At 47.6% G+C, this 22694-nt stretch overlaps 1 protein-coding gene across 10 annotated transcripts in view; it reads left to right on the plus strand.

Moving 5' to 3' along the window:
- Window positions 1-22694, plus strand: part of ATXN7L1 (ataxin 7 like 1) — a 243690-nt gene that overhangs the window by 99681 nt on the left and 121315 nt on the right. The window contains exon 4 of one of the 10 annotated variants that reach the window (XM_029233316.1): window positions 9489-12371. The exons of the other annotated variants lie outside the window; for them this stretch is intronic. Within the exon in view, the coding sequence (XP_029089149.1) occupies window positions 9489-9571 (83 nt within the window). The 3' untranslated portion in view covers window positions 9572-12371. Of the gene's footprint in view, window positions 1-9488; window positions 12372-22694 lie in introns of those variants that run through there. 10 annotated transcript variants of the gene reach the window in all.

Below are 22694 nucleotides of genomic sequence, written 5' to 3' on the forward strand. Positions count from 1 at the left end.
CAAAAGAGAGCTCAGAATCATACAGCCCACTCTTAGGACCTGTTCCCATAAATCCTGTTTGTCACTTGTAATGATTTCCAGTGTGAAAATCAAGGGGTTCCTCCCTGTTAACACCTGCTTACTTATCCCTTGATGCCCCAAATTTAATGTGCATATAAGCCCCCTGGGGGTTTCTTGCTAAAATGCAGATTTGAATGCAGCAGGTTTGTGTTTCTAACATGCTCCTGGGTGATGCTGGTGCTTTTGGTCCATGGACCACACTTTGAGGAGCAAGTGCTTGGAGAATAAAATGTAGTTCATTAAAAGTGGGGCTTCGGGGCTTCCCTGGTGGCGCAGTGGTTGAGAGTCCGCCTGCCGATGCAGGGGACACGGGTTCATGCCCCTGTCCGGGAAGATCCCACATGCCGCAGAGCGGCTGGGCCCGTGGGCCATGGCCACTGAGCCTGCGCGTCCAGAGCCTGTGCTCCACAGCGGGAGAGGCCACAGCAGTGAGAGGCCCGCGTACCGCAAAAAAAAAAAAGTGGGGCTTCGGCTCCAGGTCAAGGTTCCTTGATACTTCACGGAACAGCAGATTCCAGAAGAAGCATTTTCTTTAGATTGATGGAGTTCGGGATCATTTCAATTTTGAAGATCTCCTTAAGGCCCTGCAGAGCCCTCCCACCCCTCTCCTGGCCCAGAGCCAGAAGTAAGTGCTCGTTCAGACCCATGCGAAGTCCCTCTTACCTCCGTCCCACTGGAGGTCAGCACAGCACATGCTTTGACTCTCAGGCTTGTCACTGTGTCATTTAGATGTGACTCTGTGAGTCAGTGCCCCGAGGAAGAGCCTGCCTGGGGCCAGGGGCAGGCTTCCTGGTAATTTATGGCTAAGACAAGCTTTTAATAGAGATACACTTTTAAACAGTAACCAGGAAAAAGGTTCTCTCTTGTTAACGGGTACCCATTTATAGGACTCAGCTGTTGAAGCTCAAGGGTAGCATTAGGCTTAAGTTTAATCTTCTGTGTACCGTAATTTACAGCACTGAGTAAAGCATTGTACGTATAACTATTTCAGTCATCTGCTATGACAAATAGCTATTGCTCTTGGCGAAACAGAAACGCCATCTCTGCTTTCCACTTATGAATACTGAATAGTCTCAGGCAGGCTTTTGCTGTAAGTTTTTAAAGGGGAAATTCCCACCGATCACATCTCCTCAGTGGCCCAAAATGTCATTTCCCTGCTGTGTGCACCAGTCAGTGCTTGATCCAGATGGCAATTCTGCAGCACACGTGTGTTGCTGGTGAATGTTGCACAGGGCAAGCCCAACAGCTCCAGGTCCAAGCCCTGCTGAAGGCTGCAGTTTTGCACCGAATGCCTTGAGCTGTTAGGTAGGAGATTTAGCTAGGGGCAGGAAGCCACCAACAGGGATCAGGGATCTATCTTAGAGGTGATAATGTGATGCAGGAAAAATAGAAGGGGTGTGAGTCTGTTGGATTCCTGACAGTGAAAAGATGGTGTCAGCTAGGGAAATTGAAACTAATAGGGGCAAAAGGAGAGGGGAAATGCCCAGGCTATAAATCTCTAGGGATAAACTCTTTGGGAACTCAGAGACACACATGCTTTCCACCAGACTTCCCTTAGTTCACATACTTTATTCCCTGCCAGCTGGGAGGAGGCAAAATGGATATTCAAATATGATGCTCAGGTCAAGTGAGCAGTTTGTCCCAGAAATCCAAGTCCAAGTTGGCTGGTTACCCTAGACTCAGGCTCCCAGAAATCCCCCCCGTTTCTTTCCCATGGATGACCTTTCTGCACCAGAGGGACTGAAATCTTTAGATTAGCATTCTTTGGTTTGTCTCACATGTATGAGTACCCACTGGGTGCTCGTTAAGTACTCCAAGCATTGCACTGGATGGTGAGATAAGGACTCAAGGGTGAACGTAAGCAGAGATGGTGAACGAGTGAAACAGTGAGCTCTTGCCTGCTTTTGAATCCTGTGACGTAGACGGTCTTTCGCGGTCGCACTCCCAAATGCCACTTCTCAGCAGTATGTCTAGAAGGTGATTCCTTTGAAAACAGAGATGAGAGACTTCTGTTCTCACTACCGCCTTTGGAGGGTGATCATATATCTTTAGAAATATCTACAGCGTCTTTACGAAGCACTCTCTCATAGCGTGTTCATTTTGATTTGAGTAACAACTCAGTAAGGTAGACTGCTGGGGGCTGGCTCCCCCAGATTTGGGAGCTCAAAGAAGTTTAGCGACTTTCCTAACGTCACACAACCGATAGGGGCACAGCCGGGACTAGTCCTCAGGACTCCTGACTCTCACCCCAGGGCATTTGCCCTGAACAGAGACCCCAGTGAAAAAAATGCACAGCAGCCACCGAATAGTGTGTCCACGATTGGAGGCAAATTCACCTTTATGAAACTTGCAACCTTTGTAGTTTCTAATTCCAGGCTCCGGGCAATGAACACATCCTCTGGCTCTCTCGTATCTCTTTCACCTGGGATCTGAGCTTTCTTTAATAACTATTTGAAAAACGGTCTTACAGTGATGACTCTGAAAGACTGTTATTCAGTCTGCCTATAAGGTTATGATCTACCTTTTATTTCTTGGCTTGAAGATTCCATCAGAAGAAGGTACGGCCATTTCAGCAGACGCTGAAGGCGGTGGGTTGTGTTCTGCACGCGAATAAATCCGCTCAGCATTCTGATTAGTTATAACGGGTGATGAGAGAATTGTGCAGACTGAAAACTCCACATATGTCTTTCATGCATGTAAGCCTACTAATGAGAATGGGTTTTGGCAGAAAGCTAAGCATTGATGTTCCTGCCACTGGACCTTAGAGTTGCTCGTTAGTATTCTGGGAACTGGAGTGCAGACACAGATACAGTACGACTTGATCTTGACAACATCTCTCATTCCCAGGCCTTCGATAAGTTTGTTAAACAGGAAGATGAGAGAAAGCAATCTGGAGAGAGGATTGTATAGAAGTGGCTCAAGAGACCTGGCAGTTTAGGACTCCTTGGAAACCTTGCTGTGACCTCCCACCTCTCCTTACCCATCTGTGGAATGGGCATGTGACTGTGCTCCAAGGTTATTATTCCAAATGATAAACTTGAGAACACCTTGGCATGTGACTTGTGCTATAAATACTCCTCGCTGCCACGTGGAAAATAGGAGTTTTCAGCTGAAATGTATAATGAGGTGAGGCAGGGAACATCAGTCCCTGGCAGCAGGAGTGTTGCCAGAGGTGGGAGGTGTGCGGGGAGGGGTCCAGACGCTCGCCTAAGGAAGGAGAACAGAGAGACCGTCTGTGAAGCATCTGGGGGCATCATGGTGGAATGTTCAAAACAAACAAACACAGAATAAGCGTTTGGACGTCTGGCCTGAACTTTGAAACCAGTCAGGGGGATTGGAGATGAGCCTGTGTCTTTTCACATTGCAGGCTCTGTGCTCCAGCTCCGGGCATCCACTGAATCCAGAGGCCTGGGAAGGAGAAAGGCCTGGCCTAACCAGGACCCACGTGGGCTTCAGCTGCTGTGTTTGAAGGCGGGTTGTGTTGGAAAGGTAGCAGCAAGGGGTTAGCGCCAGCCAGAGCCTGAAGCCAAGCTGTCTGGGCGTGACTGTGGCTCTGCCACTGACCAGCTAGGTGACCTTCAGCCGAAGCCTCAATCTCCCTGTGCCTCAGTTTCCCCATCTACAAAATGAGGATAATATTAGTACCTGTCTCAAAGACTGTCAGGAGGATAAAATGAGTAGATACCAGCACAATGCTTAGAATAGGCACCTGGCATCTGTATATGTAAGCGTAGCGAAGCACTTCCCCAGCCTTGCGAATTCCGGCACATGGCGGAGAGGAAACGCGAAGTGGATGGGCTGAGGAACGTTCACCTCCAGAGGATTGAGTGTATCAACCATGAATTATATGGTCAATTCCCAGAGAGGAAGCGTCAGCTGGAAAGAAGGAAGACGGGTCACAGCCAGAATGATGCCCAGCCTTGGCTGGACCAGCGGCTGTAGGGAGAGGCATGGTGGAGGGCTCAGGTTATGCTCGGGTCTTGAAACCAACTTGAGGCTCCAGTGTGCCTTCTCCCTGCCCCCAGGGAAGTTGGAAGCTTGGGGTGGAGGGAGGTCTGTATCCACAAAAGCAGATTCCAGTGGCCAGTGTCCTAGGAATTTTTATCTCCTTATCTTACACAAGTCAGTCTTTCCCAGAGTCATTTGCTGATATGGTATCTCTGCTGTGGAATCCTACAGAATCATTCCCCTGTTATCTGTCCGCCTCAACATGGGGGAAAAAATCCCTCTCATCTGGAACTCTTGTCTAATGCCTGCCATCCTGCCTCACAGCAGTGTGTGGGCAGGTCTGCTCTGTGCTGTACACATCTTCAGAATGGCTGGATTTCAGGCTTTCAGAGCAAGTGTCTTTAAATCCGCTGGTGAAAGGAGACGGCAATCATCTGCCGGTTGGTGTTTGCCAAAATGTGGCCTCACAACAGAATGGAGCTCCCCCTGGGAGCACACCCAGCCTGAACAGCTCCTTCAAAACCAGAAACAATCCGTCATCTTTTGATTCTCTTCCAGCACTGTCCCTGTCACAGGTAGATAAATGAGGCGGCCTATGGGTGTCCAAATGCAGGATCATCTAATCCCAGCGGTTTCCCGTGGAGCCATCACTCCGTGAGGGTGGAGAGCACAATGGGATGGTCCCCAGCTTCGGCATTGTAACCATAAGCAAATTGTTTCCTCGCGTGTGCCATTTATATGTGTGAAATGCTGTCTCAGAATCTCGCAGCCTCCAGCGTGCCATCGATAGGTGCGTTCCCCATTTCAGCATCCTGAAATAAATCATAACACTGGTAAGCTCAACATCTCATGTCTGTAGTTCCATGGAATGCCACTAATCAAATCAGTGTCTCAGCAGAAGCCAACAACCCTGAATTAGAACTAGGGGTTGGACTTGATGTCCTAAAAAGCCTTGATTACAGAAAGCCGATGGTGAAGGAGGATGTATTTGGGTTCACCTCAAGTTGCATGCTCTGTATGTGGCTTGAAAGATACCTGTGTGGTTTTCTACACAGCCCACGTGGACTTCAGATTTTCTCAGCTGCATAAAATTAAAGTCACCAGGTTATTCCCAAGAATGCAACAGGCAGAAGCGGTCTCCTGATGCCTCTTAGTTGCCTTGTGGGTGAGCTGTGATGTGACGCCCCTGTAAATGAACGCTAGGCCTGTGTGGTGGATAAACTTGGCTGGCCAGGGCAGGCCTTGTGCTTGTGTCAAGGGGCTGAGTGTGTTACTGGTCCAGCCAGACAGCTTTGGTTTCTTCTGTGGCCACCAGTGATACCTTCCACCCCTGCAGCAGCTGGGTTAACTGGGCATCCATCATCCCGAGGGCCCAGGCTTGGCTGGATTAACTCCACTTCATGCATAACCGCAGGAAAGTTATCTGCCCCAATAGTGTTTCAGTGAATCCTTGAACGTCACTGAAGCGGCCTGAGAAAGGAACAAATGTGGAGCATCTTCTCAAAGCGAGATCTGCTGAGCATCGAGCATATTCTCACACAGGCAACCAGTGCCGGTGACCAGGAAGAGTTGGTGGCCAGTTCCTCATGACCCATGGTACTGACGGAGGAATGCAGCGTGAACTTTAATGTTTAAAAATAAATCCCCCAATTGAGCTTTAGCCAGTGGTTCATACTAGCGGTCTTCTAGGGGAGGGTATATTTCCTTTTATGTTCCCCCAATTAATGAGCAGCAAAATGACCCAGTGGGGCTTCTACTACAGCACAGTATAATTCGCGTGGGGTTAAAAGATGGGTCTGGGGCTTCCCTGGTGTTGCAGTGGTTGAGAGTCTGTCTGCCAATGCAGGGGACGCGGGTTCGTGCCCCGGTCCGGGAGGATCCCACATGCCGCGGAGCGGCTGGGCCCGTGAGCCATGGCCACTGAGCCTGCGCGTCCGGAGCCTATGCTCCGCAACGGGAGAGGCCACAGCAGTGAGAGGCCCGCGTACCGCAAAAAAAAAAAAAAAAAAAAGGTGGGTCTGGGTTCCTGTTCCTGCCTCTTCCAGCCTCTGTTCTTCACCTATATAGCCTGTTTGCTGCATCTACTTTATAAGGTTGGGGAGGATCAAATGAGTTAACAAATGTAGAGATATCGAGTCCAGTCATAGGAGGCATGATACATCTTAGCTCTAAGGCTGAATAAGGCATCTTACTTACAGAAAAAGAGGGGAGGAAGTGTGACTTCACGGAAGATGGTGAAACAACAGAATAGCTTGTTCGTTAAAAGACAGGCACAAAACTAAGTGAATCTTTAAGGTAGTTCTGCATTTCATTCATGGTGGGATCACATAATCTTTTTTTTTTTTTTAAGCTAAAAAGGCTGAGCCAGCTGTACATGATATATTAAACCCACACATTTACTTACTTTAGAAAAGTTACTATTTTGAGAGTATGATCATTCCTGGAAAAAAAAAACAATTTTGGTGTGCCTCCTGTCCATTGAAAAGACTCTTTACATGTAAAGAGTGGTTTCCATTCCTTGAATCTGTGTCTTCGAGTTCTCCTCTCTTCTCACGCTTTGTCACAAAGCAAGGGAAGGGAGGACCGTGAAATCCTTGAGGAAGGAGTTCCTTCCAGTTCCGCTTCATCGCCCCAGAGTGTCTGGCAAATAGTAGGCACTCAGTCAACGTCTTATGAATGAATGGATGAATGAATGATTTAGACACTTAATCCTTTAAGTCAGTGATATTCAGCCTTTAGCCGTGCATCAGAATTGTTCCTTTGGGGTGGTGGGAGGGGTTCGTTTAAATACAGGTGACTGGGTCCCACCCCCAGAGTTTCTGCCTCAGTGGGTCTGGGGTCGGGCCCGAGAACTTGCATTTCCACCAAGCCAGCAGGTGATGCGGATTCTGTTCCCCCAGGGACTGTACTTTGAGAACCACTGCTTTGAGGGCCACTCCACTTTTCCAAGCCTTCCAAAATATTGACATCTATAACTGTCTGACCTTGCCCCGTAGAACTGAGATATAAAATTGCTAGGGTTTGATCAGATGGAAGAGCTGCCTGAATTATTTTTTTACCAAAAACTACATCGTGCCTCTTGTACGATTACAAGAGAAGCGAGAATGGGATCTCCTCCTCCTTTATGACTGTGGCAGGACACAGTCAGCGGGCTGGGGTAGCGGGGCGCACCTTGCAACATTTAAGCCAGATTACATCTCCATCCAGTTCTGGAATCCACACTTAGTGTCAGATGCACTTAACTGCAAAGTTGAAACGAGACATGACCTTTTGCAGAAGCTGCAGATGAGCAGAAAGGGTACAGGAGAGGCGCATATGATACATAAGGGAACACGGTATTTTGGTTATTTTGCAAAGTCTTTTCCTGCTGCCTGTCGGCCTAAGTAAAGTCATTAAGCCCCACCGAGTTCACAGACGAGGGAATTGCATAGCCTGAGGAAGGCTCTCTCTGCAAAGAGTCATTCTCCTAATGCCAGATGTCACTTTGGATCGTAGGCAGGGAGCTAGAATTCCAAACCCAGGCCACAGGGGAGCTCCTCCCTTACATCCCCCTCTGGTCGGGAAAGAGCCCTTGAGACTGTGGGGACCCACAGTAGAAGCCGGGGACAGACAGTAGAGGGTACCAGAGGGACCTCAGACTCCCTGAACAGAAAGGAGATCAAGATGGAACCTGAAAAGGCAATTGAAGGGAGAGAGGGGATCAAGGCCTTCCTCTGAGGTAGTGAGAGTGTATTAGTAACATACTGCTACGTAACAAGTGACCCCAACATTTAGCCACTTGAAACAATAAATATTTATTGTCAAGACGTGGGAGCAGCTTAGCTGGGTGGTTCTTGCTCAGGGTCTCTCGTGAGGTTGCAGTCAAGCTGTCTTCCAGGGCTGCTGTCATCCGAAGGCTTGGCCGGCGCCTGAAGACCCACTTCCAAGGTGGCCCGCTCACCTGGCTGGTGGCAGGAGGCCTCGGTTCCTTGCTCTCAGTACCTTAGGCCTCCCCGTAGGGCTGCTGACAGCATAGCGGTTCACTGCCCCCAGAGCCAACGATCTGAGGAAGAGGAGGGAGAGTCCAAAGGCCATTTATGACGTCTTCTCAGGAGTGATACACTGTCAGCCACTTCTGCTTGATGCTGTCCATTAGAAACAAGTCCCTAGGTCCAGCCCATAGTCTTGGGGAAGGCAGTGAGGCTCCACCTCCTGAAGGAGTGCCACCACAAAGAGAGAGCCTCTTTCATCCTCCTCTTGCCGGGCTCAGAAGAACACAAGGGTGATTAATAAAGGATCTTTGGTGGAAAACGGTGGGAGCTTTTAAAAGGACCCCAGAACGGGCTGTGGGAGTTTTGCCTGATTGAGCTGAGGATGGGTGGTAGGGGAGGGGAAGAGGCATTGGAAACTCTCTGAGGGCTTTGAGCCCACCATCCTGTAGGGGTCACGCGGGCCCCTTCTCTCTTGCTTTAGAAAGGACTGAAGCCATGTCTGAGTCCCAGGGCTCAGGCTTGGTTCCAGAGAAGAGGGAGAAGAGGCTGGCTGCTTAGAGCCAACTCTGTGCTGGTGAGAGAGCGATAAACAGCACTGCGCGTCTCCTTCTAGATTCTCTGCCTGCCAGGTCCCCAGTAGGGGAAGAACAGGGATTTCAGGCTGCAGTGATGTCCTGGAATAAAGAGGGGCTTCTGAGCTGTGCCTCTCAGGAAGGATATTTGGGGGGCAGGGGATGTTAGGAAGCAGGAGAGAGAGAAGCCTCGCTCTTTTTTATTGAAGTGATCCCACCCAGGACGATGGCTCGGTGCCACCAGGCATGACCGCGGCCAACCCTTGGTGGCTGTGGCTTCTGGGTACCAAACAGACACCCTCTCCCGAGGGGCAGATGTTTATGTGGCCACCCCCAGCTCTGTAAGTGGATTCCACTTAGCTGTCTGCTCTTGATGCCAAACCCTTGGTGGTCATATTGTACTGTGTCTCTTCTTATCTTCCCCAGCATCCCCAGGGAATAAGCTAATCAAACTTGCTGATGATTTTACACTGAGAAGGAGATAGCTAATAACTTGGATGACAAGTATTAGAATACAATGTGATGCGGATAAATTGGGTCCGTGTATTAAGGGCTATAAAATGAGATTCCATCAAGGCATGAATAATGGTGCCTGTGGAAAGGATTAATCAAATACCCCATTCAAAGGTATAGGAATTCTGGTCAGATAGCTCCTGTTTAATTACACTGCTGACCGCACCCCCCCCCACTCCATTCCCCCTGAAACTGCTTTCCACTAGGAGATATATGGAAAAGAGTTTAGAGGAAAGAATTGAAAAATTGGGACATACGTTTTGATAGAACAAGATCATGAAGACAGATTTAAAGCAACCAGTGTTTAATTTAGGAAAAAAAAAAAAAAGGCATTTGGCATGAGTAATCATTTACAAATGTCATTTCCAGAGGAGCCCTGTTGACACCATTCAGCAAATGCCAACAAAGCATTTACTTTCCAAAGGGAGAAAGCAAGACAAGAGAAATGAAGGCATCTTCAGGAAAGGATCGGAGAACAGCCAAGCCATCGAGAAGAAGCAGGTTTGAAGTGAACAATACAGAAGGTAGACTCAGCTTCTGAAAGATCTCGGAGGACTAGCATTATCTGGAGAAGGCTTCCTGGGAGAGGAGACTCCTGCAGAGCCCTAAAGTGTGGACAAGCTTCCGTGTACTGCAAATGCGTGAGCACACTCTGGTGACAGGGTTTAGGGAGAAAATGGGCTGGAGCAGAGCAGGGGGCACCCGTGGGATTCTTCTCGCCATTTCCACCACCACCACGCTGGTCCAAGCTATCATCACCTCTCACCTGGACAACTACAGAAGCCCTCCAGCTGTTTTCCCTGCGTCCACTCTTGCCCCTCTACAAATCATTCTGCACACAGAAGTTAGAATCAAAGAAGTTAATCCTGTCATTCTCTTAACTTGTGTCTACCCATTGCTCTGAAGCTCAAAGTAAAAATCATTGTTATGGCTACACAGTCTTGCATGGTCTGAACCACATCCTGTGCTGGGCTCCCTTTCAGTCTCTATATGCCAGTCAAGCTGGCCTTTAAAATTTCAGCACATTGGGTCTTCCTGCCACAGGGCCCTTGCACGTGCTTTTCCTTCTCTGTATATGATTTTCTTTCATCCCCTCTTCCCAAAACTCTGACTCATCCTTCAGAATGCATCTTAATGATTACTTCCTCTTGAAAGACTTCCTGATTTTCATAACTAGGTCCACTTTCCCTCATACCTTAAAAGCAAATGTTTGTGGTGTAAACATATAATTAATGTCTCCCCTACTAGGCCACAAGTTCTATGAGGGTAGGGACCCAGACTTTGCATCCCCCAGAGCCTAGCACAGTTTCAACAGATATGTATTGACTGCATCATGACATTTAATTAGGAATGATGAGACTAGTTGCAAAATTCTACTTGACTAGTATGTAAGAGCATGCCATTATGAATTCTTCCTGGCAGGAAAACCTGAATTCCTGTCCAGACTCTGCCACCTGCTGGCTATGCTGGTATGAATAAATCCCAGATCCTCTCAGAACCTGTTTCCTCCTCTGTAAAATGAAGGTACCAATAGCCACCTCACATGGTTGTAGCAAGAAATTAATGAAATAATATAAAAGCATTTTCAACTGTAAAACCAGGCATAAATATGCCCCATCCTTTTTCCTAGTGCCTGGCACACTGGGTCATTAAATATCTATAAGATGGAGGGATGGATGGATGGATGGATGGATGGGTGGATGGCTGAACAGATTATCATTTATGGAACCAGTACAGGAGCCAAGAAGGGAACCTGGCATAAGGACAGCATGATGGAAGCCAAAAGAGGAGAGAATTTCAAGAAGTAGGAGGAGTCGTGTTGATCACCCGGAATACCCCATACAGTAGAGCAGGCAAGAAGAATGAGGGGAAAAATCATTTAATTTGAGTAGGAGGAAGTCAGTGGTGACCTCAGGGCGTGTCCTGTTCAGCCTTTTCTTGTTATCTGTGCTTTCAATGACATGCCTTAATTGTAACTTAATCACTTTACTGATTTTTATCTTTTTGGGGGGGAAATCAAATTGATTTGCACATACAGCAAAATTGGCCAGATTACTCCAGCTACTGCCGGCAGGTGCTGACAAGTGCAGAAGTGAACATCAGAGGATAAGAAAATACACTAAACATTTATTTTAATAAGGCCTAGAAAACCTTAGTTATTTTATAAATTGCCATGGATAATTTGGTTTCAGTTTCAAGGGCTGTTTCATTTTTAACTCCCTGCGTTCTAGTCGGAATAGGGCTGTATGTGTAGGCAGGGACCTGTGATGTGAGATCCATCTGAGGGCAACTGCTCGTTCCTGTGAGCATTTTTCTGTCTCTTTGATCGTACCTCACTACCTACCACCACCATCCACGCAGAGTAAGTCACTCTAACACACACACACACACACACACACACACACACACTCTAGCTGAGCTCCTGGTCCTTTTGATTGGTTACTCCTGCATCATGGCGGCTTGGACTCACCTTCCTGCCAGGCCCTGATCCAGCCAGTCTGTTTGTCCAGAGACAGGACAAAATCCCCTGCTTCAGACAGAAGAGTGTGATGGCTCACAGCCCAGCTCTGCTTCATCTAGCGCCCGCCCTCTCCTAGCTTAAATCTCAGGTGTAGAAAATGGGTATAATCTTGCTTCCTCAGAGAGGTGGTGTGAAGATTAAATGCCATAATGCATGTAACATGCTTAGGCCGAGCCCAACCCAGCCTGAGAAGTGAATTAATAGAAGCCCGGAAGCCATGGTAGATTTAACTCCCTTTCCAAGTTCTGCTCTATCTTTGAGCATCGCTGCTGGGCCCCAGCCCAGCCTCCCCTTGAGAAATTTCACATGGTGGGTATTTCGTACAGCGGGGAGCTCTTAGAGGCTGGAGTTGGAAATCTTGAGAAGAGGAGTCTACGAAGGACTTTGGGGTGGGGGCTGGAGTTGGGGGGCAGGGACAAGAGAAGCCTTCAAGGAAGAGCTCTGTGGAATTTTTAGTGATCCAGAGATGAGGCCTGGAACCAGCAGGAGCCAGCCAGGAAGGCAGGGGGTTAGACTTGAAACATCAGAGTAACACTGTCACAGAGCCCAGGCAGGAAGGAATTCCAAGAAGGAGTATCAAGCGTTTCAGAAAGGTAAACCAGACAATAACTAAGAAAAAAATCTTCTGAATCACATATGCCTTTTCAGCGAATTCAGATTAATTTGGTTTTGAGAATTTTAAACACATACATTGTATTGGAAATGCCCTAGAGCGTTGTAAAAACCAGGGTTGGAAATCACTTTACCATCTACACGCTAAGAACAGGAGCCAATCTTTTTTTTTTTTTGCGGTACGCGGGCCTCTCACTGTTGTGGCCTCTCCCGTTGCGGATCACAGGCTCCGGACGTGCAGGCTCAGCGGCCATGGCTCACGGGCCAAGCCGCTCCGCGGCATGTGGGATCCTCCCGGACCGGGGCACGAACCTGTGTCCCCTGCATCGGCAGGCGGACTCCCAACCACTGCGCCACCAGGGAAGCCCCAGGAGCCAGTCTTGCCAGCAGATTTTAAAACCTCCTGAGCCCAGGAGAGAAATCAGCCTGGCTGTCGAATCTACCCTAAGCCCTTCTTCTGATTATCTTCCACCATGGCTCCTTCGCAGCCCCACTGTTAACAGTGAGGAGGATGCACACTCCTGATTTCTTTCACAAATGCAATCCCTAAAAGAACCAAGGAAAGCAAGAAGAATAGAGAACCAGGATGGGACCAGTTAAGGCCTCTGTCTAATTACTTTTATCCCCGCCATGTCTTTCAGGCCCCTTTTGTGGCTGTACAACTGATGCTGTAGTAAAGTTTTAAAGGTTGTGTCTGTGGCCTATTGGGTTTGAAGAGTGCCTTGACCTTGGTTGTTATCTCTCGGCTTTTTTTTTTTAATTGAAATATAGTTGATTTACAGTGTTGTGGTAGTTTCAGGTGTACAGTAAAGTGATTCAGTTATACATATAAATATATATATACTTTTTTTACATTCTCTTCCGTTATAGGTTATTACAGGATATTGAGTAGAGTTCCCTGTGCTCTACAGTAAGTCCTTGTTGGTTATCTCTTTTATATATAGTAGTGTGTATATTTTAAGAGGTTCTTGACTTTTGGATTTTTTTATTGTATCCATCAGTTTGGGAGCTCTTTTCTTTCCTGTGCACATCAAAACAGTCCCCATACGTATTTAAGTTTAAGTGTTAAAAAACCTTCCATCACCAAGTACGACACTGTTCATTTCTTTTGTCCATTGTGTGGGTGCCATAGCTCTGGAGCATATAATTTAGGGTCCTGGACTTATCGGGGGTGTCTGGAGGTCACCGTTAAGTGGATACATTTCTTTTTTAAGTCAATATTTGATAAAGCCTTTTGAAAATGCTAATAAGTATGTTCATGTGACTGCCTGCTAAGATTAAAGAAAAAAATTTAAAGCTTGCTTTTATTGCTCCAAACCATAAGTAAATGACCAGATCTCTCTTCCTTTCATCTATCATTTATATTTATTACATTTGGCGAGTCTGGTTAGTGGTTTAGATTCCTTAGGTTTTTACTACATCCAGGCTTCTATTATGCAATCATCTCTGATAAAACCTAATGGGATACAACCCTGGACCCTGGAGCATAACGTGATTCCAGGGCCCATTGCAAATGTGTTCCCTACTAAAGCAAACTATAGTGGAAGACATTAAAGAGAAGCATTCCTCGGTCACTTCCAGTTGCAAAAAATAAAAATTTCAAAAATCACTAGTTCCACAGAGAGCTCCCCCCAGATCAAGTTTTTCTCCCTGCTTCATTTACTTCTATTGTGAGAGCTCCCTTTGTCCACACACTCATGAGAAAGTGATTATGGTGGGTCCTGCCCTCCTTAAGAACATAGCTTGCATACAGGTTTTTTGAAAACAGGTGATTATTTGCATTAAGAATGCATGCACTTGGATGTGTTGGCATGCACCAAGGGCAAAACCCAGACAGCAGGAAACTGCAGGTTAGACAGCCTGAGTCTTCAACAGATAAACTGTATGGGAAATAGATGGAGGGAAGTGGTCACTTGAAAGAAGCTTAAAAGACATCTAAAAAATGGGCAAAACTTAAACAACAGTGTCTAAGGATACACACTAGGGTGATAAAACCATAAATAAACATAAGGAAATACAGTAAGTCCCCTACGTACGAAGGAGTTCCGTTCCGAGAGTGCATTCGTAAGTCCAATTTGTTTGTAAGTCCAACAAAGTTAGCCTAGGTACCCAGCTAACACAATCAGCTACACTGTACCTGTTAAATCACTGCTGCTTTTACGCTTGCTTCCGGACATCCTGGGCTTGAAATAAAGATACTGTATTACTGTACTCTGTACAGTACTGTAAAGCACACAAAAGCACAGCCACTTGTAGAGGATGCACACACATGACAATGCATGCCAGACGCGTGAACTGACTTACGCGATCGGACACGTGAATGTACGTTTGCCTCTTTGAAATTTTGCAACTTGAAGATTTGTATGTAGGGACTTACTGTAAAGACCGTAAGTCAAGAGTGTGGCTACTTTGGAAGGAGGGAGGGGCTGCGATTGGGACAGATGCACAGAGGGGCCCTGGTGGGCGGCAAGGTTCTCTTCCTCCACCTGGTATCCACTACGAGGGTGTTTGCCTTCTAATCATTCCCAATGCGATGCATTTGTTTTGTGCGGGTTTGAGTGTCTGTGCTTTATTTGGAAGTACAAAGTTTTCATTTAATGAGTCCACTTGGGGTTCACATTATCTACAGTCTTTCAGGAATTTGGCTTTGGGGTGTGTCTTATAAAAAAATATGTCTTAGTTTTCTCGTGAAGAGGAGTCCTGTAATTCCAGCTGGAAATGCACCAGTGGGATTGTCTGGCGGTTTAGTCAAAAATGAGAAGGAAAAGAGGGTCGATTTTTTATATATATATAAATTTATTTACTTACTTACCTATTTATTCTGGGCTGCGTTGGGTCTTTGTTGCTGAACGTGGGCGTCGATTGATGGAAATTTTCTGGGTTCTGGTTGCTGAAGACTCCTTTCATTTATATAGTTGATTGTCTAGTTCCTTGCTTTTCGTAATGGCTTAGGCCCTGCAAACCCTCCTCACCTAAACAAAAGCTAGAATCCCGACAACAGCTGCACCGCTCCTGCCCTCACTCCTCCCTGGCCTGGGGTCACCTTTAAAGACCATGGGGGGAATCCCCCGGCGGTCCAGTGGTTAGGTCTCTGGGCTGTCACTGCTGAGGGCCTGGATTCAATCCCTGGTCAGGGAACTAAGATCTTGTAAGCAGCGCAGTGCAGCCAAAAAATAAACAAATAAATACCACAGGGGTTTGCTTACTTTACTTACCCCTGCCGTTAGTCCCCCACTTTCTCCACCTCTTTGGTCCCTGCAAATGCCAGTCTGAAGTGGCCACCCTAGTGTGATTTTAGGGTGACCTCTGACAGACCTGTCCCTCCAGCTGGGACATCATTCCTTTACCTCAAGGCTTTCACCAAAGCATTTACCAGCTTAGTGTGAATAAGGTAGACGAGAGTCTGTTTCAGTAGAGGGTGGAGTCAGAAAGAACAAGACTCTGGAAACCTGAGGTGGGAGCCCAGTAAGGGAAGACCCGAAAGGGGGTTGGTGGGAGTTTACCTTTTCTTCTTTTTCTTCTTCTTAGCAGACTTGGCCTCAACGTGTTGATATTTTGCAGATTCAATGTAGAATCTCACTAGAACACAACATTTGCATCTGCCCCTGAGGCTTCCTGAAGCTATTTGTCCAAATCCGTCAGTGCATAAGCCTGAGTCCAAACCTGTTTGGGAATCAGCTGAGGGTAGATCAGCTCCATGAGGGAAGGGACCTCATCTGGTTTTGCTCACCATTCAATTCTCAACCTCTGGCACAGGGTTTGGCACAGAGTAGGTGCTCAATAAACACTTGATGAACAAATGAATGAATAAACAACGAACCGGGCCAATGTACAGCTTGCAGCAGCAGAGGGAGCACAGGTGGGCAGTGAGAAAGCCACCACTGTCACTCTGATCACTCTGCAGGCCCCTGGGGACATCACCTTCCCGATCACCTCCACCCCTGAGCATCTCCTCATCTGCAGCCCAGGGTTGACCAGCTCTGCTCTGTGCTTCCGTGTCCTCAGGGAGAAAATCAGCCAACATCTCATTCTTGAGAAGTGACAGCTCTTATCACATTTCTCCCGCTGGCACAGCACTTTGGGGTCACAGAATTATTTCCCCATTGTCTAAATTCTCACTACTCAATAATCCCATGAAGTAGGTAGCTCCCACTTTATAGAGGAGTAAACTGAGGCCGAGAGAAGGATTAAAATGACTTTTGAGGGGCACGGCTATACCTAGAACCTGGAACTTGGGCTCCCCACGTCCAATATCCTTTCTGCTGCACTGCCCTAGGCCCTGTTGCAAATCCAAATAAAGGGGGATGAAGAGTCAGCCCTTGCCCTCAGGGAGCTTCAAATCTAATTCAGGCACAGAAAACTACCTTAAACAATAGATATGGGTCATTAAAAATATTGTAGCACTGCCTGATCCTTCCCCTGTTTTATTTCACACAGATGCTGTGAAAGGTTATTTTGCTGTTGTTTCTTAGAAAGGTTCTCTCTATGTAAACTTACAGAGCATAGACTGGCGTGGCCCAGCAATCTTCACTGTCTGCCGAAATGGGGAGGAGGGGGAGAGCTTAAATAATAGAAACTCAACAGAAATCCCAAAGCCCTTATTTTAACTAACGGTGTCAGTCCCACACTTCAGCGGATCTCATTAGAAATAACCACATCATAGATAGAAAAAGGAAAGCAAGGATCTAAATAATCCATAATCTAAATAACCATCCCCTGACACCAGTGCTGTAATAGAGTTAACACTACTGCCTTGCACGCACAAATGTCTGTGCTTTTGGACTTTCTTCCCACCAAGCCCTCTCACATCTCTTGCCTCTTCTGATACTCTCCATGACCCCGTGCAGGAGGCAGGGCTGGTACTGAGGCTTAGAAGCATTATGCGATTTGCCCAAGGCTCCTCAGCTAGTTAGTGGCATTGCGGGAACTTGAACCCATGCTATTCTCAGCCCTCACCTCTCTTCCCACTTCTTTTCCTGCAGTGGCCCCTCTTGGGCTCCTCTTTCAGCCGTCCTTAAGAAGGACCCAGCAAGGGTTCCCTGGTGGCCTAGTGGTTAGGACTCCGGGCTTTCACTGCCGTTTCCCAGGTTCAGTCCCTGGTCGGGGAACATCCCACAAGCCGTGCGGCACTGCCAAAAAGAAAAGCAGGAGGACCCAGCAGTGGCAGCTCAACGACCTGCGCGCCCACGGCACTGGCTCTTGCCAACACTGGCTCATGTTACAGTGGTTAAGTGTTCACTGACCGCTTTGCTGTTATAGTCACTTAATTAGCCTATGCCTAGGAGGAAGAGGTGCTTTATTTAGAAGCTTAATTGTGAAAACCTCTGAGAGTCCAGTTCACTCTGAGCTTGACGGCTTTGGGATGATCTCAGGGTCTGCCCACCGTGCTCGTGATCCACTTAGACCAGGAGGATAACCAAGCAGGGCTTCGTCCAAGATGCAGCCAGTGTGCTGAGGAGGGTTGTGGCTAGGTTGGAGAAGGAGGACAGACAGATGCCGGAAGGTAGGGTAAAGAGAAAAACAACCTTTTAGGACCTTCAGAAAAATAACCAGATCTTTCAATGCTCCTCTTAGGACAAAACGAGAGTAGAATTTATTGTCTGTGGCCCCAGGTTGGGGATAGCACTAAGGTTCACGTCGGTCTGTCAGCCTCGACTGCACATTAGGGTGACCTGGGAAGCTTTCACATATCCTTATGGCAGGCCTGGCGTCAGAGTTTTAAAACGCCACACACGGTTCCAATGTGCAGCCAAGCTTGAAAATCAACAATCAGATGGGTGATGGTGGCTGGTCAGGTGTTGACTCCTGGCTGGGCTGAACTACATTTCCCAGAATTCCTTGTCCTGTGGGTTGCTCATTGGCTGGAGACAGAGAGATCCGGGGAGATCTGGAGGACGGAGGGGCAGCCGCAGCCATTTTGTAACACATGTGTTGTTGCCTGTCGGCAGCTCACCTCGCTGTCAAGGGCAGCAGCCAGGCCTGCAATTGCTCCACCTTCCCCGGATCCTCATTCAGCCTCTCCGACTCCTGTGCCAGGTCTGTGTGTTTAGCTCCTTGATGAAGGGTCCCGGCTTCTGGGGGGACATGCATAGCATGAAAGTCAAAGGCAACAAGAACAGACAGGAGTTTCAGTCCATCTTCATGGAGTTCCAGTTAAGGCTTGTGGGTTCCAGATTGTCCTTGGTCTCCGCCACTTTCCATCCTTCTTTCCTTCCCACTGCCTGCCCTGTGGACTTCATGCTCCAGCATCAGATGCAAAAACAACGGCCTCATAGAGGTCATTTAACCAGCAGTTGCTGTTGCAAAAGCTCAAAAACTGGAATAGACCCGTAGATCTACAGGTACACATACATGTATGTTCAGATCCATCCAGTAGTTCTGCTTCTTGGATTGAACGCTGACTGATACAGATGGTTTTCAGAATTGAGGATTAAGGGATTGTTTTTATCTAGAGGGAGATCCTGTTTAAAAAAGAGATATCCGCGGCAGCTCTGATTGAAGGGGAAGGCAGGTCTGACAGCTCCCTATCTCTGTCCCCAACCCCCAGGGTGACACCTGAGGGGCAATTTGGAAACCTTTGGTAGATTGGTGGACTCCAAGCCTGATGGTGCATGGGAAGCCCCTGGGGAGATCTTAAACATGCACATTTCCGGGCTTCACCTCACATTTCGGGATCAGAGTCTCAAAGGATTGGGTCCGAAAATGAGAAGTTTTTAAAAAGCTTCCTTTACCCCAGTTTTTCTGGGGTGCTTGTAGCTTCTGTTTCTTGATCTGGGTGCTGGTTACATGAGGGTGTTTTGTACATCCAAAGTCATCAGGTGGCACACTTGTGATTTGTAGCATCTCTCTCTTTTTTTTTTTTTTTCCCGTTACGCGGGCCTCTCCCATTGCGGAGCACAGGCTCCGGACGCGCAGGCTCAGCGGCAATGGCTCACGGGCCCAGCCGCTCCGCGGCATGTGGGATCTTCCCGGACCGGGGCACCAACCCGCGTCCCCTGCATCGGCAGTCGGACTCCCAACCACTGCGCCACCAGGGAAGCCCTGTAGCCTCTCTTGTATGCGTGTTATACCTCGACTTAAAAAAAAAAAAGTCAGCCCTCCCCCCCTCCCGCCCCCGATAATCCCATATTCCAGTGACTGGCCAAAACTGAGAACCACTGGCCTAGATGATTCTTTGCACCCATCCTGGCAAAATTCAGAGAAGAGGAACAGGAAAAAATTCAGCAACTGGGCAATAGTTAAGATGTATCCATAATCCTAATGATATAATTCCCTGCAGTTATTACAACATTAAAGAGGAATATGAAACAGTGAGGCAGCGGGCCAGCTCGAAGTGATAGAAGTAGGTTGCAAGGGGGATGGGAGAGGGCAGTTAGGAAGATCACCTTGGAGCCAGACCACTGAAAGCTTTGGACGCCAACTGAGAAAAAGGAAAAGCCACTTTCAAAGCGTGAGCGCTTTATTTTAAGGAGCAGTGAGGGCCCCTTACGGAGAACGGTGATTGATAAAGTTGGCATTTTTGAAAGTGCAACTGTAAATATAAAATTATATTATCTGTCATATTTAACTGCTCACAAAAGACATTGTTTGAGGGCTTCCCTGGTGGCTCAGTGGTTGAGAATCCGCCTGCCGATGCAGGGGACACGGGTTCGTGCCCCGGTCCGGGAAGATCGCACATGCCGCGGAGTGGCTGGCCCCGTGAGCCATGGCCGCTGAGCCTGCGCGTCCGGAGCAGGGGGAGAGGCCACAACAGTGAGAGGCCCTCGACATTGTTTGAAGTGCAAACTGGTGGACGACAGAGCAGGCCTTGGAGCTGGGAAATGGGGACTTTATCTTCCTCTGGTGTCAAGACAGACTTTTCCATCTCAGCTACTTTCTAAAGTGCCTGCAGTCTATACACTCTGTTCTGGCATGCACTTAAATAGGAAAAAAAAAAAAAAAAAAAGATAAAGCCCAGTTCTTCCACTCAAAGGCCTAGGAGGTTCCTATGGGGCACAGCTCTTATAGGTACAGTAAGATCTTATAATCATAGTGCAGGGAGAAACTTCACAGGCTGATTCATTTTTTAGGCAATGTGTTCAATAGTCATTCTCAGCAGGGAGTTTGGACCTGGGGGAGGGGATTTCAGAGTTGACAGACAGCAGAGAATTGGATTGAATTACAATCATCTCTGGGGCTCTTTGAAATAAAGAAGTGCAGGCCCTACCCCACCCATCCACCCCCCATTCTGTTGGTGATTCTGCCACTCCTTCAATCTGAATCCACCAGCCTAAATGCTGTCTCATGTCTTCTTTAATATCCAGAGATGGAGTTTTGACAACCCCTTTTAGTGGCCCTTTTCTGAGTGTGACAACTTTGTGCACCTTCGACCCCCTGCCTCCCGCCCAAAAAGACAACTTCAAAGTCTAGAACTCCTGAGTTTTCAAAGTAAGGGCAGAATTAGACTTAAAAGCAAGTATTGGTTAAGAAAATCAAACCATAGTCGTCATCAGACTCCTTTTGAAAGACATATTTTCTTTCTCATTTTCGTTTGACTGCAGTATTTTCATTTTACCCTTTCTTCCTCTCCCGGACAGTAACCATACCCTAAACTGGATTTGGAGGACTGTCCAGAGAGAATTCCTTGATTCCACAGGGAATCCCCTCTGAAACCCAGCGCACTCCTAAACGTCTCTCTACCAATTCACTGGCACACACAGAGGGCATGCACAGGCCTATCTTCACATTAGTTTCTGCTAAAATTGTTAGCAAGACAAATCTAATAAGGAAAACAGTAACGTGGGGCGTTCCGAAGTGAGAGGCCAATTCCTGAGCATCCACGCCATTTCCTTCCTTCCCCTCCTACAGATGATTTGAGAATTGATGTCCAATGTCCACGAGTTGCCTCTCCCACTCCCACACCCCTCCCCAGCTCAGGGCCTTTCCCCAAACTCACTGAGAGCTCTTCTCCACAGCTTTTTCTTGCCAGCATTTTTGAGGAAAGGGAAGCTCACTTTAATTAGTCTGCCCTTCTGGTTCACGAAACACCCGACATTGCCCTTGAACTCCCGGGGTGGGCCCGGCTCTGGGGACACAGAGGCAGCCCTGTCCACGCCTGGCTGCAGGTTGTTTTCCTCAGTTCGTGTGCGGCAGTACCCAGAGCACTTCCCTTGGTAATCAAAGTTGGCAGATGCAGAGGTGCAAAAGCCCCAAGCCCCAGGCTTGAGGAGGAAGCCCCTGGAAGCATGAGGGTGAGCCTCAGCTTTCTGGCTCAGTCATCCCCAGGCTCAGGTAGCCAAGAGGACATGCAGCTGGATCAGTGTCCAGTAGGAGCATCCCTGGGACATAGGGGTTGTGTCTCCATGGATCGCAGAGGCTAGCACCTGTCTGTTCATTTGTGTGGTCCAGCAGGTAACATCTGATCAGAACGGAACTCCAGAGTGCTAAAGCTGGAGCAACCTCCGAGATCCAGCCTCTACACCCCCTTGTTACGCCCCGACTCACCGAAGCCATGCAGGTGATTTGCCCAGAGTCCCTCAGGCAGAGAGAGAGCTGGGCCACTCTCCCAGGTGTTCCAAGTCCAAGTCCAGCATTCCACCACTGCCTCTTGCCCCTTCTCACAAATGTAAGCTAAGTCTGCTCTGACCATGTCTTCTCATAATTATTTTATGATCAGGACTATGGATGGCCAGGACATTAACAGGTCCAACAGAGAGTCGCAAGACTCTCAGACCTGGAAAAGTCATTGTCCCACCCAGGCTGGGCTTTGGGGTTGGGAGGTATAGATATGTTATATATATATATATATATATATATATATATATATATATATATATATATATAATATATGCATATTATATATATATATATTTTTTAAACCATAAGTAAGCCATTAAGCTGATTTGCCTTTTTTTATATATTTTTTTTCCTAAATTTATTTATTTATTTTTCAAATTTTGGCTGCATCGGGTCTTCATTGCTGCACGCGGGCTTTCTCTAGTTGCGGCGAGCAGGGGCTACTCTTCGTTGCGGTGCACGGGCTTCTCATTGCGGTGGCCTCTCTTGTTGTGGAGCATGGGCTCTAGGCGGGTGGGTTTCAGTAGTTGTGGCATGTGGGCTCAGTAGCTGTGGCTCTCAGGCTCTAGAGCGCAGGTTCAGTAGTTGTGGCGCACGGGCTTAGTTGCTCCACGGCATGTGGGATCTTCCCGGACCAGGCCTCGAACCCGTGTCCCTTGCATTGGGAGGCGGATTCTTAACCACTGCGCCACCAGGGAAGCCCAAGCTGACCTGCCTTTGTTTCTTCTTTCTTAGTCCTATTTTCAGTTACTTTTTATTTAGGTCTCTAACGGACTTTTGCATACGTGGGATTTTTCTGAGAACTGTGACTGTAGGCACAAGATGTAATGTCTCTTAACCTGAGTTATGATAAACTACACTGAACGGTGTTACAATGAAAGAAAGTCATTGCTCTTTTCTTTTTCTTTTTATTGCTTGATTTTTGGCTGCGTTGGGTCTTCG

The sequence above is a fragment of the Monodon monoceros genome, unplaced genomic scaffold (assembly GCF_005190385.1).
Source record: "Monodon monoceros isolate NGI ecotype Baffin Bay Population unplaced genomic scaffold, NGI_Narwhal_1 Super_Scaffold_2, whole genome shotgun sequence".
Lineage (NCBI taxonomy): Eukaryota > Metazoa > Chordata > Mammalia > Artiodactyla > Monodontidae > Monodon > Monodon monoceros.